At 60.9% G+C, this 12,773-nt stretch overlaps 4 protein-coding genes across 4 annotated transcripts; 2 read left to right on the forward strand and 2 right to left on the reverse strand.

Annotated features, from left to right (window-relative positions):
* Positions 1 to 1,176: 1,176 nt before the first annotated feature.
* Positions 1,177 to 2,287, reverse strand: PLICBS_002572 (uncharacterized protein; the record flags this gene model as incomplete). Its single annotated transcript, XM_018322261.2, has 2 exons — positions 1,177 to 1,798; positions 1,857 to 2,287. 2 exons carry the CDS (start codon positions 2,285 to 2,287, stop codon positions 1,177 to 1,179), a joined length of 1,053 nt encoding a protein of 350 aa, XP_018179741.1.
* A 2,895-nt stretch (positions 2,288 to 5,182) lies between these two features.
* On the forward strand, positions 5,183 to 5,982 carry PLICBS_002573 (40S ribosomal protein uS19; the record flags this gene model as incomplete). Its single annotated transcript, XM_018322263.2, has 4 exons — positions 5,183 to 5,197; positions 5,342 to 5,418; positions 5,543 to 5,839; positions 5,913 to 5,982. The coding sequence occupies 4 exons, from the start codon at positions 5,183 to 5,185 to the stop codon at positions 5,980 to 5,982; spliced, it is 459 nt and encodes a 152-aa protein (XP_018179743.1).
* Positions 5,983 to 7,269: 1,287 nt separating this feature from the next.
* On the reverse strand, positions 7,270 to 8,185 carry PLICBS_002574 (uncharacterized protein; the record flags this gene model as incomplete). Its single annotated transcript, XM_018322264.2, has 3 exons — positions 7,270 to 7,408; positions 7,645 to 7,883; positions 8,072 to 8,185. 3 exons carry the CDS (start codon positions 8,183 to 8,185, stop codon positions 7,270 to 7,272), a joined length of 492 nt encoding a protein of 163 aa, XP_018179744.1.
* Positions 8,186 to 10,329: 2,144 nt separating this feature from the next.
* On the forward strand, positions 10,330 to 11,313 carry PLICBS_002575 (uncharacterized protein; the record flags this gene model as incomplete). Its single annotated transcript, XM_018322265.2, has 1 exon — positions 10,330 to 11,313. The coding sequence occupies one exon, from the start codon at positions 10,330 to 10,332 to the stop codon at positions 11,311 to 11,313; it is 984 nt and encodes a 327-aa protein (XP_018179745.2).
* Positions 11,314 to 12,773: the final 1,460 nt, after the last annotated feature.

A 12,773-nucleotide genomic window follows, 5' to 3' on the forward strand; every position in this document is an offset into this window, starting at 1 on the left:
GAACGTGTGAATCTGTTGACGGCCCACCGGCGCAGGTATCGGGGACCTGGGAACGGCGCCGACTTCTGCAGCGGCGGCGAGTCTCAGCGACCCCTCACCGCCAATTGGTGCATGGCGGTTGCTTGGGCAAGTCCCCCCAATCAAGCCAATATCCATCGAGGCAGGGGGTGGCTTGCGCTAGAAGGGGGGGGCCCCGACGCACGGGTGCTGTGCTGTGCCTGGGCTCCATGTTGCTGGTGCGCTGCGGTGTCCCCTGTGCCGCGAGCACCCTGCGTTTCCAATCCCCCCCCCTGTGCCGAGATGGCGCCTGCGGCCGGCTGTCACGCCGCCCGGGCCAGATTCCGCGGAAGCGAGATTCATCAACGCACAATTTAAGGGACGCACACGCCCGCGTGTCGTCGTCGTGCATGGAGGCGATGATATACCATGAGCCAGCCAAAGTACTAAGGCTCTCGCTGCTCGCCCGTCAACTGCCACAATGGAAGCTCATCCGGTGGACTGCAGTGGAGACAGCCGACGGGCCATTCCCGTCTGTTAGCGGCAGCCACAGCTGCCTCGTGTCTCATTGGGCGTCTGAGCCGGGCTCGGAGGAGATGATATGATTATCTCTGTGCAACAGCCAACTTCTGGAGTCCTTCGCATCACGCGCTGCCTTGGTTCTGGCATCACGCCGTCCCCGCAACCACAGACAGTCAGTAATATCAACACGAACCCCTTCGCTTGCCCGCAGCCACGTCGAGTGCTTTGGAGAGCCGCGGCCCAAACTCCCGAGGCTCCAGGGTAGACATTGTCTAAGCGTCCCCCCCCACACACGCAATCACTGGGCGAGACAAGATGACGACAAAACAGTCGGCAAGGCACGCATGAACCCTGAACCCGGACTCCCCGCAGAGCATCACATGGCTGCGAGACTTGCGTCGTGGGCAGTCAACAGCCAATCCAGACCATGGCAATGCGTATTTGCCTTGGCAGAACTCTACCGTAACATCAACTTAATCAAGGCTGTCTCCCCGTTGCCCGCCGGCTTTATGCACCCTGACCCCTAGCCGGGCCTCGCCCAGCCCTTCTCCCGCAAAGTGGTATCGTGCAGACGGTCGGTTGCCGTCATCGAGGTACAGAAAGACAGAAAACAATGGCGACACGCGCGGCATTACAATACTATTATATCACCACCGCTCAGGGGTGGCGCGTGTCGCCTGCGTCGGCCCTCTCCAACTCCTCGAGCCGGCGCTGGATGGCCGCTTTTTGCGCGACGAGGACGCGTATTTCCTCGTCCCGCGCCACGGTGCTCTCCCCTTCCCCGTCCGCCGGGCTGGTCGACGAGGAAGCTAAGGATGCCTCATATGCGGGCGGTGGCTCCGCCAAGGTTCCGTCGGGCAGTCGCACGCCGCCTGGGCCGTACATGTCGGGGACGCAGGTAAGTTCGTGCTGGCCCTGGTTTGCGGCTCTCTTCCTGCGCCGCCGCTTCCTTCGTAGAATGCAGTACGTGATGGCGGCGAGCGTTATGGACACGAAGCCCGCCACGCCTAGGGCGATGCCGACGCGAGCGCCCACGGTCAGCGGACGCGGTTGGTCGGGCACGTCTCCAATCTGGTTATCGTTGGTCAGGCCTAGCTGCTTCTTGTCCTGTTCCATGAAGAGTGCGCGAATGGTGTTGACGGCCATGGTTGCGGATGTGAGGGTGGTGGTGGAATTCGTCAAGATATCGTAAGTGCTGGCGGTGCGGTTGTATGAGATGGGCACGGCAAGGACGGTTGGGACAGACCGCTTGCAATGTGAGCCATCGAGAGAGTAGTATCTGCGCAAAGGTAAAGTCAGCTCGGGATCCAGCGGCACAGCACGACTTTATGACTTACGAGGAGCAGCATATGGCCGTGGTGGTTGCCTGGATGGCGTCCTCGTCCGTGTTGACACGAAGGGAGACGGTCGTCCAGCCATGGGGGCAGGTCGCGGGGCTGAAGACGCCCGTGCGCCCGTCGAAGAACATGCCATCTGGATAACACGACAAGGTGCTTGCGCCGGACCTGGGCTCGAGGTCAAGCCAAGCGATGGCGCCTGAGGAGGCCTGCTGTAACGGGTCATCGGCGACATAGGTCCATGTACAGCTCTGGGGCTTGGTCCAGTACGTGGTCATTGGCGGAAACGTCTGCGTGGTGGCATGGTGGTCTTCAGAGGATGTCGAGGTCTGCGTCGATGTGAGGTTGAAGCCGGGCCGGGGGACTGGTGATGTGGTTGAGGCGGGCAGGACGGAGGTGGGACCAGTTGCCGGCGCTGGCGACGACGACATGATAGGAGTGGAAGGGGTAGGCTATCCCGAGATCTCGAGGTCAAGGACGGCGAGGGGATAGCTCGGTGCTGTCGATATCGCCTTGGTCCGGTCCGTGCCCGTGACGGCTGGCGGCGGCTGGTGTGGCTTACAAGGCGTGGGATGAGGCCGATGGCCCGGGTCCAGCTTGCTCCCTGGTCGCTCGTCTCCGGCGCCGGGACATGCATGCATGGCCCGCGGGCTGAGGGACGGCAGGCCCACGGGCAACGGCGGTCCCGGGGAGGGGAAAGGTGGGCCGCGGAGGGAAAGATGAGGCGTTGGTGAGGGCGGATGGCGATGGCGATGACCGGTGGCTGATGAGTGAGCAACGCGATGCCAGAGCCGACGATGGCCTGGCCTGCGTGTCAGCCCACACCAGACGGTCGCCCTGGGACGCCTGGGGCCCGTCCAATTCGGCGTCTGAAGGGCCGGCCGGGCGGATGGATCAGGCCCTGCACCGTTGGTTTGGAGGAGGAGGACGGCGACGCTGTCGAGAGGCAGGGCGCACAGCGTCGTTGGTATCAAGGCGCGACAGCAGCGGCGGAGCGTCGTCGCGGGCGTGGATGCTCGCAGACACGGGCGGCGACGTCGAGATTCTATGCACACCCGAAAACGGCTCCCCTCAGGGCAGGGCACAGCCCGGGCGAGGGCGAGGGTCGCGTCCTTTTGTCGCTGGACGACGGGCGCTGCGCAAACCGAACCGCAAGGGCTTGGCGGCATCGCTCAGCGGAAAAGGCGAAACGACGCCGAGACCGCCAAGACCCGAGCCGGCCGCTGCCCAGCATGGCATGGCACGGCATGGCATGGCATGGGTCGCTCCTTTTCGAACTTTTGGCGGCTGGTGTCACCCACTTTCCTCCAACTCGCGCGGGTCGCTGACGGCAATAAGCTGGAATACTGTGACATCTTTGGGGGGGTTCTTAGTGCCAGCTAGGTAGGGTATTTTAAAGGCACTAAAACGGGCATCGCATGGATGCTCCCAAGTGCTGCGTGTATCGTCGCAGGTCGAACCTGGGAGGCACGCCGGCGCTGGCGTGCTACTGCTGCGGGACACCCTGGGTGCCCGAAGGTTGGTGGGATTCTGCACGGAATAGTACCTGGGGGAGAGAAGCCAAAAAAGGATGCCAAGTTACCGCAGGCTGTCCCACTCCTATACATACTACCTAGTAAGTTACTGCCTCAACATACTTCGGACGCGCCTCGTGCTGCATCTGGTTGTTGGCACGAGTCAATATAAATGACAGCGGGCGGTCTGGGCGGACACGGAACTCTCCAGGCCAGGTAGGTACCGCCCCTGCGAGCCCCAGCGCCCCAGCGCCAGCGCTACGGAACACCGCTTCGGGCGGCACCACCACCACTTCCCGTCACCACCAAAACTGCCGCCGCGCCGGGTCCCAAAGACGGGATCCATAGTACCACGGCCTGGACGAGTACCTACCCAACACCTCGCCCACGGCGCCCTTGCACGCCGTCCAACGCCAAGCGTCCCGACGTCGTCTCGGCGCCAGCTCAGTCGCTGTCGCATACCTGGGCATTACTGAACGACGCAATAGCCCTCGCGTCAAGCGCGCCTTGGCCTCTGGGTCGCTGCCTGCCGGCGACAGTGCTCAGCGCCGCCCGTCCAAACCGACTCCCGGCGCGGCCACGCCTCGACACGGACAGGTCCCGAACCCTCGTCCATCGAACCCCTCCCGGACGCCGAGACCTGCGCCTGGGCGAGGGTACGTGTATCTCGCACCCCATGTGACCGCCCTGCCGACGAGGTACGAGCCCATACGAAGTATTGCTTCACTCACCTTGTCCCGGCTTGCCGGTCCCCTATCGAACCCTCGTCGCTCTCGTCCAACCCTGCCCGCAGGCCAAGCCTGTCCAGCGCCAGCAGACGGCCGTCGGCAGTTACACAGGGCGCGCGCACCGCCGAAGCGAAGCATCACAAACCACGCTCACTGAGTGGATGGCGCAGGATTGCTTGTCAAACAGCTAACCGAGAGCCGTCTGGATCGGCAACGCGCGGCGCACTTGCGGACCGCAAAAGGCTGCCGTCGTCCCAATTTATCGGCCGTGTCCTGGTCCTTCTCCGTGGGACGGAGTACTCCGTGTCCAGCTTCGAGACCCCCAATCGTCCATCGTACAAGGAGCGGCGCGGCCGTGATGTTGCCGTCGTGCTTGTGCGTCACCACTTCGTTCCAGATGCGAGGCACAGTAGAGTACGCGAAGCCGCGATGCCAGCGCCATGCACGGCGAGGTCGGACTCGTTTGACGATGAAGTGACGTCTCGCATTGCCGGTCGTGCCACCGCCAATGCCACCATCACCTTTGCCGAGCCGCCGCCTTGTGGACTGCTCCTCTGCTGCTTCTTCTGCTTCCGCGGCGAGCACCGCGCAACTCTCCCAGCGCCGTCGGCGCAGTGTCGTAGCACATGCGGGTGTGATGAAGGCTTCTTGGCCCCAAGGCCCAGACGCTGGGTCTCAGTCCACTTGGACGAGTTGCCAGGCTTGGCAAGGCCAGCTTCCTGTTCTGATGTCGACGACAGGGGGAGCTGCACGTGCCGCCTCCGAGAGCGGCTAGCCAGAAATCCGGTGTCCAAGTCTCTCCCTGACCGGCTAATCGACGGAGATGGCTCGGACGGTCTGTGATGAATAATAAATACCCCACAATCTCAAGCCCGACGCCCAGCCCACAATCCGTTCAACAGTCGCCAAAACTCTCACGTGACGCGAGGGGCGAAGGGCACGAAAACCCTACCAGCAAATTTTGGAGTGGCCTGGCTCGTCAACCCGCAAGCGACTCAACAGCCCTCCTACGACTCCATCCCGGCAACCACATTCGCTCGTCGATACATCGATAGGCGAATTCGAGAACTCCAACACCGCGATCATGGCTGACGAATACGTACGTTGACAACTTCCCTCCACGATATACTCGACGCCGGCGGTGCGACGGCAGGCTGTCACCGTCTCTCGCCGTGCCCCTGCCCGTGCCCTCGACCGACGATGATGATGAGCGTGGATCACTGACAGAGTGTCGATATTTTAGAACGCCGAGGAGGCCGCCGAGCTCAAGAAGAGAAGAGCCTTCCGCAAGTTTTCCTACCGAGGAATCGACCTTGACAAGTACGTTTTTCTGAACCGACCTCGAAACTCGCCCCGAACGGAGACGAAAGACTTCACACGATTCGGAAGACGAGGAAGGGTGTTTTACCGGCAGGAGCAGACGTGCTGATTGATTTTTCCACAGCCTCCTGGACCTCAGCTCCGACCAGCTCCGCGATGTCGTCCACGCCCGCGCCCGCCGCAGGATCAACCGTGGCCTGAAGCGCCGCCCCATGGGCCTCATCAAGAAGCTCCGCAAGGCCAAGCAGGAGGCCAAGCCCAACGAGAAGCCCGACCTCGTCAAGACCCATCTCCGCGACATGATCGTCGTCCCCGAGATGATTGGCTCCGTCATCGGCATCTACTCTGGCAAGGAGTTCAACCAGGTGGAGATCAAGCCTGAGATGGTTGGCCACTACCTGGCCGAGTTCTCTATCTCATAGTACGTCCTCCTCCCGTCTCGTCCGCCATCATGTCGCCGCAAGAGAAATGGAAGCGCTGACCCCCTCCCGCAGCAAGCCCGTCAAGCACGGCCGACCCGGTATCGGTGCCACGCACTCTTCTCGTTTCATTCCCCTCAAGTAAGAAGGTTGTGGTCTCGGGTGGTTTCTGCATTCACGGACATGTTACGGGCGAAAAGGACTGGGCTTGGCAGGGTGGCGATGCCCCTGCCAACGTATCTGATGACAATGGGTACCATGATAGTACAATAAGGAGCATTGTCCTCTTTTCATCGCAACTGCTGGTCCCTTGGCTGCTGCCCGTTTCTGGTGATGCCTCATCTTTGAAGTCGATTGGATGTGCTCACTCCAACGACGAGCACACCCGTCTGGTGTCTTTTGCAAGCCGCCTGTCCGGCAACGTGCAAAGGGGCCATTGATGCTTGATGGGGGTCACCTAAGTTGACGTATCTGGGACACAAGAGTAGCAACAACTCTTTTCAAGGCATCGCGCACTACATCATTGTGTACTATAAGCCCACAAATGTAGCCCCGCAAACCTGACTGACACATCGGCCACGAGTTCCTAGCCATTCCTCAACCATCCATGGGCCTCCAAGGACGTGAGCCGAAAGACCAGTCGTCAGTCACCACGCAGTACACAGAGACGTAAAGATGGTACTCGTGCTCGTCGTACCGGCATCAGTCAGGCCATCAGGCTCAGGCAAGAACCGCATGCCAACGAAAACGCGCATATCCTTTCCATCAGGTACCCTGCACTCCATGGGGTCTTATTTCACTTGGCCGGCCTCTTGGCTTCATCCACGGCCGAGCATGCAACAACGTATTGCCCGTCCAGCATCCCAGTGTACCGCAAGTAAAGAATCCCGTACAGACTGGCCTGAGGCTACGGAAACGCCGTGGCGCAGAGAGTCCGAGGGCTGTCATTCCCACTCAAGATCACTTCGCTTTACTACTGCCAAGTACGTACGACGCAACGACCGGAAGGCAACAACATGTGTGACATGGGCTTTGCCAACGAATGCCTATTCGCCTGCACGTGACGGAGAACCTTGCTTGAACACCTACAGACCACGAACAAGTTGCGTTGTTCATGAGTGCTGGCCCTGAGCCGCAATCTGCTGGTTGACGAGAACTGCACTTGGATCCGGACACGACCTTACGTCTGCTACATCTCTCTGCGAACCAACCCTCGCACCGATAACGCAGCCACTCGGGACGAGCAAGCATCACAACGAATTAGGCAGCGACAGACACACGACGTTGAACAAAGAAGAAATCACGTCTCCGTATTGGATTCGACGCTCATCAGGCTCTATACCGCGCCCCCGTTTGATGTACATTCCTCTTTCCTGGGCAGCCCCCCTGCTCCTGCTCCGCTCCTCCTTCCCCCAGACACATAATCATCATCTCATGCCTCCCGCTCGGCGAGCTTCTTGGCCTTGCGCTCCTCGTCCTTGACGTGCTGCTGCTTGTAGTGCTCGACGACGCTGTCCAGGTTGATCAGGTGGCCGGCCTGGATGTTTCGCGGGGCGTGGGATTGGAAGGCCCTGCAAGGTGGCATCGCAATGGTCAGCTCATGATTCTTTTCCTCCCACAACTATTGCGGTGGCATGTGCCCCGCCCGAGCTATACAACCACATTGACGTGTGGTGAAACACGTTCGCGGAAGAGATACGCATCGACGATGCGTGTGTGCGTGTGCGTGTGCGTGCGTATGATCATGGTGCCAGGAAGAGGAAGGGGGATTGAGGGGATGATCGGAAGAAAAAAGGTCTCGACGTACTCGGGGTAGGCGACGTCGACGAATCGGTGCTTGTTGGAGGCGTTCTCAAACAGGTTGCGGTCGAAGCCGGCCTGCTCCATGGCCTTTGTGTGCAGCGCGTTGATCTCCTCCCAGTCCTCCGCCTGCGACGTGTACTTGTGGATGAGGCTCGTGATGGCCGAGTCCTCGCCCTTCTTGGGTGTGAATTGGTAGAAGAGCACGGCGCCGAAGAATAGGGCGACCGTCGCCTTGGATCCCGACTATGGCAGCCACCCCTGGTCAGCATTTGCGTCCATCACACGGGGAGGGGTTGGCTGCGCAGGGCCCTGGAGGCGAGCGGGTGGGCGACGCCGGCAGAAACTCTGCCCAAAGTTCGTTCCTCCAGGTGCGAGCAGCAGCAGCAGCGGCAGTGGCGGCGGCGGCGGAGAGGAGGCAGAGGCAGACTCACCCCAAAGGACTCGCTGGCCGCGGCGGCGGGCTTGTGGGCGTCGGAGGCGTAGCCGCGAGCTGTCCGCTGCAGCTGGCGGGCCATTTGGCCTGCCCGTTGTCGTGCGGCGAACATGTTGGCAGGGCTGGCGTCGTCAATTGAAGGTCGATTGGAACGAAACTACCCCAGGAAAGCCGCGCTGCACTTCGGATCCAAAGTGAGGTTGTCGCGGGTCGGGGCTTGGGGCGGTTAGGTAAGCGGAATCGGCCAATCACGGGCGGGATGACTGTGGCTCACATTACTGGCCGCCGGTCTGCTGCGCTCCTGCTAGTGCGGCTATGCAAGTTGCGCATTCGAGTGAGTGAGTGAGTGAGTGAGCGACGAGTGAGTGCGCCCACACTAATAAATCGCCTGTAACAAGTCGACCCAACCACTGTCGTGTGCGTCCTCACTGGCCGGTGAGGCGAGCTGCAGGGGCCTTCAAGTGTGAGCACCAGGAATAAGGTACCCTGAGCTTTCTGTGCCGTACGAAGTACTCGTACCAAGTGCTTTCTGGGCCGCTCCCGCAGGCACCTCTTGCCGTCGCCCCCTTTCCTGTTGCGTCTCGTCTGTCTCAGGCCATGGCCGAAACAATCGCTGTCGACTGCGTTCCTTGCTACAGACGTCTCCCACCAGATCGGACTGATTCACGACGACTTGCCAGACGGTATTGGGGTTGCAAGCCGTAGTCGGAGCCGGCCCCTGCTCTCCCGTGCGAGCTCGTTCTCGAGCGCACTGCACATAGCAAATGGTCCTCCCTCACGGCCGAGACCAGTCGCGGTCGAGCAGATCCCCCGACTCGCTCCGGAGCCTGCCATTCGCCAGCCGCCGAGCGAGCAACGGGACCGGTCAAGCAGATCCCTGGCGGATGACACCCAGACGGCTTCCCAGCCCTTGCGTCCATCCAACCTCGTCGTGCCGCCTGGCCCAGACGAGCAGCCGGCGCCGTCTGTGGCGAAAGCCTTCCGTCCGCCCAGATACTACTACGAGTACCACCTACATGCCATCATGCGTACCTACCTAGCATGTCTGGCCTGGGTACGGTGCCGCCGCCCGGTTGCATCACAGCGCCCTTTGGTGTAAGCCCTCCTGTCTCGGCTAATCTCGTCCATCGCGCGCGCCAGCGTCCCATCCCTCTGGCTTCTCCTGCATCGAGAGCACGAGGCGGTGCTGCATGAACGATCCGGATAGGGTCTGCCGGTAAGGCTCATCATCGCTCGTACGAGCCGTGTACAGTACCTGCCAAGTATTATATGCGAGACGGCATGCCCGCGTCCTGCGTTCGATAGCTCGGCCTGCCTTTGTCCTCCTTGGCAGATCCGGGTTCCCGACTTGACCGGTCCTCCGCCCCTGCTCGCCTTCCCGGATGGATGCGCCATGTCTGAAAAAGCAAATCCTCGATGAGAGGACTGCGTGGGCCTGCCCACAAGTGCAGGACACGGTACTCGCCAATGGCCAATTGAATCTGGCGACCTAGGGAGAAGAGAGATCCCGGTGTGCAGTCCAACAGCCATCATGCATGATGCCGATGCACGCTCGCGCGACGGGAAAGAGGTTCAGGCCTGCCGTGCCACCCCAGCACGGAGGAAGCTCAGGAGCAGGACCCAGGAACCCGGTACCCCCAAAAACGACCACTCCCCGATGAGGACGCCGTGTCGCGGCTCGACGCGATTCAATGCGCCGCCCCGACTCTCCCCCAACACCCCGTGTCCTTGCCTTGTTTGCTTGCCCCATGGGTCGCACGGCTTCGGTCACGGAGCCGTGGCCAGGAACGTGCGTGGCCGACTGCCACCGAACCACCAGCGGTGGGTAAAGCCGTCGCTGTGGCTTGCACGGGCGGCTGGTGAGAGTCCCGGTGACGGCGCGAGGTCTCGGAACTCTACACTCAGTTGCTCATCCGTCTCTTGGCTTGCGACCGGCGAGGACGAGGGCGGGAGGCCCTCTTGACAACCAAAGATATGGCGGTACCCTGGGACTCGTCTCCTCCTCAGCCCGTTCACCAAGTGCCTCGGAGTCTTGGAGAGAATCAGGGTCGTCGCTGGCCGCAACAGCTGTCCGCCGCGCACCCGCCCAGTGCACTCCCGGGACTCGACACCGGCAGGAGCAAACCAGCCGGTATGCCTACCGGCATGGCACCAACCGCCCTGCCAGCGAGAGATGTCGTGCGGCCCTCGGCTGGAGTGGCGTCTCCGGCTTCAATATTCCAGCCCTGGCTATTCGAACCAGTTCTCGCCGCAAGCATGCCCTCCTTTTACGACGTCATTCGTATGTGCAACAAGTTCGACAGGGACGTCGGCAGTCTGTGGGAATTCCGCTTGCTCGACAGCCAAGGGCCCGTGGGCTACATGCTTCCCGAGTTTGTTGCCGAGATGCGCTGGGATGGAACCGACTTTCGCATTTCCAAAGCCGAGCGCAAAATCCACCTAGCTCCGCGAATCGGCCTCGGTGACGACGTCGTCGACATCTGCCGACTAGAGTTCGTCAAACTATGCGAGAAGAACCTGGGTGTGCTCGGAGGTGTGCGAAAATGGCTGGAGAAGAGGTGCGACTACCACCCTCTCCGTGGACTCGAGGACCACCTCGTCGGTATCAAGATGCCCGCTCCTCTGCGCGGCGTCTTTGGTATCGTGACGACGGGGACACACCTGAACGTGTACACGGTGAAGCGGGTTGATGGACGACCAAAGATGCACATTTGGGTTTCAAGACGGTCACAGAAGGTGACATATGCCGGAAAGCTTGACCAGATCGTTGCCGGCGCAATGGATCCCAGGGACAGCATGGACCCACTGAAGACGTTGCAGCGAGAAGCCATGGAGGAGGCACAACTGACGGTCGATATGAGCTCTCGGATGGTGACAGCCCAGGGCACCTTCGTCGGCACGGTGGTGGAAGGGCCTCGGATTTCCTTCTACGACAAGAAGGATTCAGTGGCCGGTTCGGAGCAGGGCCAGCTGGAGCCTGGCGTTCGCTTCACATTTGATCTCGAAGTGGACCCAAGCTTCGTCCCGCGGCCGAGCGAGCCCGACGCCATTGCTGGGTTCTTTCTCAAGCCCGTCGACGACGTCAAGCGGGATCTGAGGCGAGCCGAATGGAAGCCAAACTGCGGCCTTGTCATGTTGGACTTTTTGCTACGCAAGGGTCTGATACGGCCTGAGGACGACGAACGATTTAGCCTGCTGAGGCAGGGGCTGCAGAGAGAGCTGCCTTTCCGGAACGTCTGACGGATAGAAATGGACGGCTATAGGTGTGTTTGCTTGTGGCGTGGATGCTGGCGTTGGTATGAAGCGATATAGGTTGTGACTGAGCCCCATAGGTTGTCTGCTCCTTGCGCGCATAGATCAATGAACGTCGAACCGCAACTGTCTACCTTGTGACCCGTCTGTGACTGTCGGTGAGTGCCTTTCGCCTCCATGTTGGCTGTAAGCTGCCAGTCAATGACCGCCAAGCCGTTTGGCTGCGTCAGGGATCCATAAACGTGACCGAACTGACAGATTTGCCAGACGGCATCGATTTCGTGGACAGCTGCGGTGATATGCCTGCTGAGGCTGGGTGATTATTACATCGGCATGGCGGGCTCTCAGTGGCCGTTTCACGATTTGGAGTTCGTTTTCTGGACTGCCGTTAGCGCTCTTGGTGATGCAAGGTGCACGTGTGTGTCCCAGCCATGCGATTGCTTGTTCTGGCGTCGTCCATTTGTGGGGTCCAGACCACTTACATACCTACGTGCTGCTCTCACTCCTCATTGTGAGTGATTCGCAAGAACTGGCCGTCAGAAATAATCAGGGGGACCTGTGGCGGTCGACGTGCAGAACACCAACGCGGAAACGGGGCGCAGGCCCTGTCGATGGTCTTGCAAGAAACCTGTCAGTGGAGTCTCGCAGCTAGGCCCAGGCATCAAGGGCCCTCAGGACCCAGGTGGTCAGGATGGTTGATCTAGCTCGAGGGCCGAAGCCGCTCGAGAATGCGGCTCTGCATTTGGGCAACATGGGCCTGTTGGGATGGCGCGGTCCCGTTCCGCAATCGATGGCCGTGGGCACAGGATTGCGGCGGTGTCGCTAGCCAACGTTGCGCAGAGAAACAACATCGGTTGGCAGAAGCGCGGTCGGCCTGCACGTCTTCGGACATTGGCGCGTGCTTGGCAGAACCGCACGGAGAGGCTGTGTAACGTGCAACCATGTGAGATCCCATGGGCCCTCCCGCCCTGCGGGCGCAGAGGCGACGGCATGGATGGATCGATGATGGGCGCGGGACGGAGCAATTGTGGGTCTGAGAGGAGCGCCGGCGTACTGGCCAGACGACCTCCACAAGGATCGTCAGCCTCCTCCGTCGACGTAGGTGGTGGTGGTGGTATTTTTGGAGTCGCTGCTCCGGCTGGTGAAAGTGAGGGGAAGGTGGCGGGCAGAGCGTGCATATCGTGGCTGGTCGCAAGAGAAGTTGTGTGGCCCCCCGAGCCGTGGAGTCGACAGACTCGAGTCAATTGATGAATGGCAGTCACTGACAAAGCGTTGCCCCATCGCTCCTGCCAGCGAGAGCATCTGGGGCTCTGGCATCTGGGCGATGCTGGAGAAAATTGAGGCTCCCTGCCTGGATGATCGCGCGACTGCCGAAACAGGCAATGCTCACACCGGGGCAAAATCCCCCCGCCTGCTTACATGCGTGCTGTAATTTCCCCGGCCAGCGA

Source organism: Purpureocillium lilacinum (genome assembly GCF_023168085.1).
Source record: "Purpureocillium lilacinum CBS 284.36 DNA, scaffold_2, whole genome shotgun sequence".
NCBI classification, from domain to species: Eukaryota; Fungi; Ascomycota; class Sordariomycetes; order Hypocreales; family Ophiocordycipitaceae; genus Purpureocillium; species Purpureocillium lilacinum.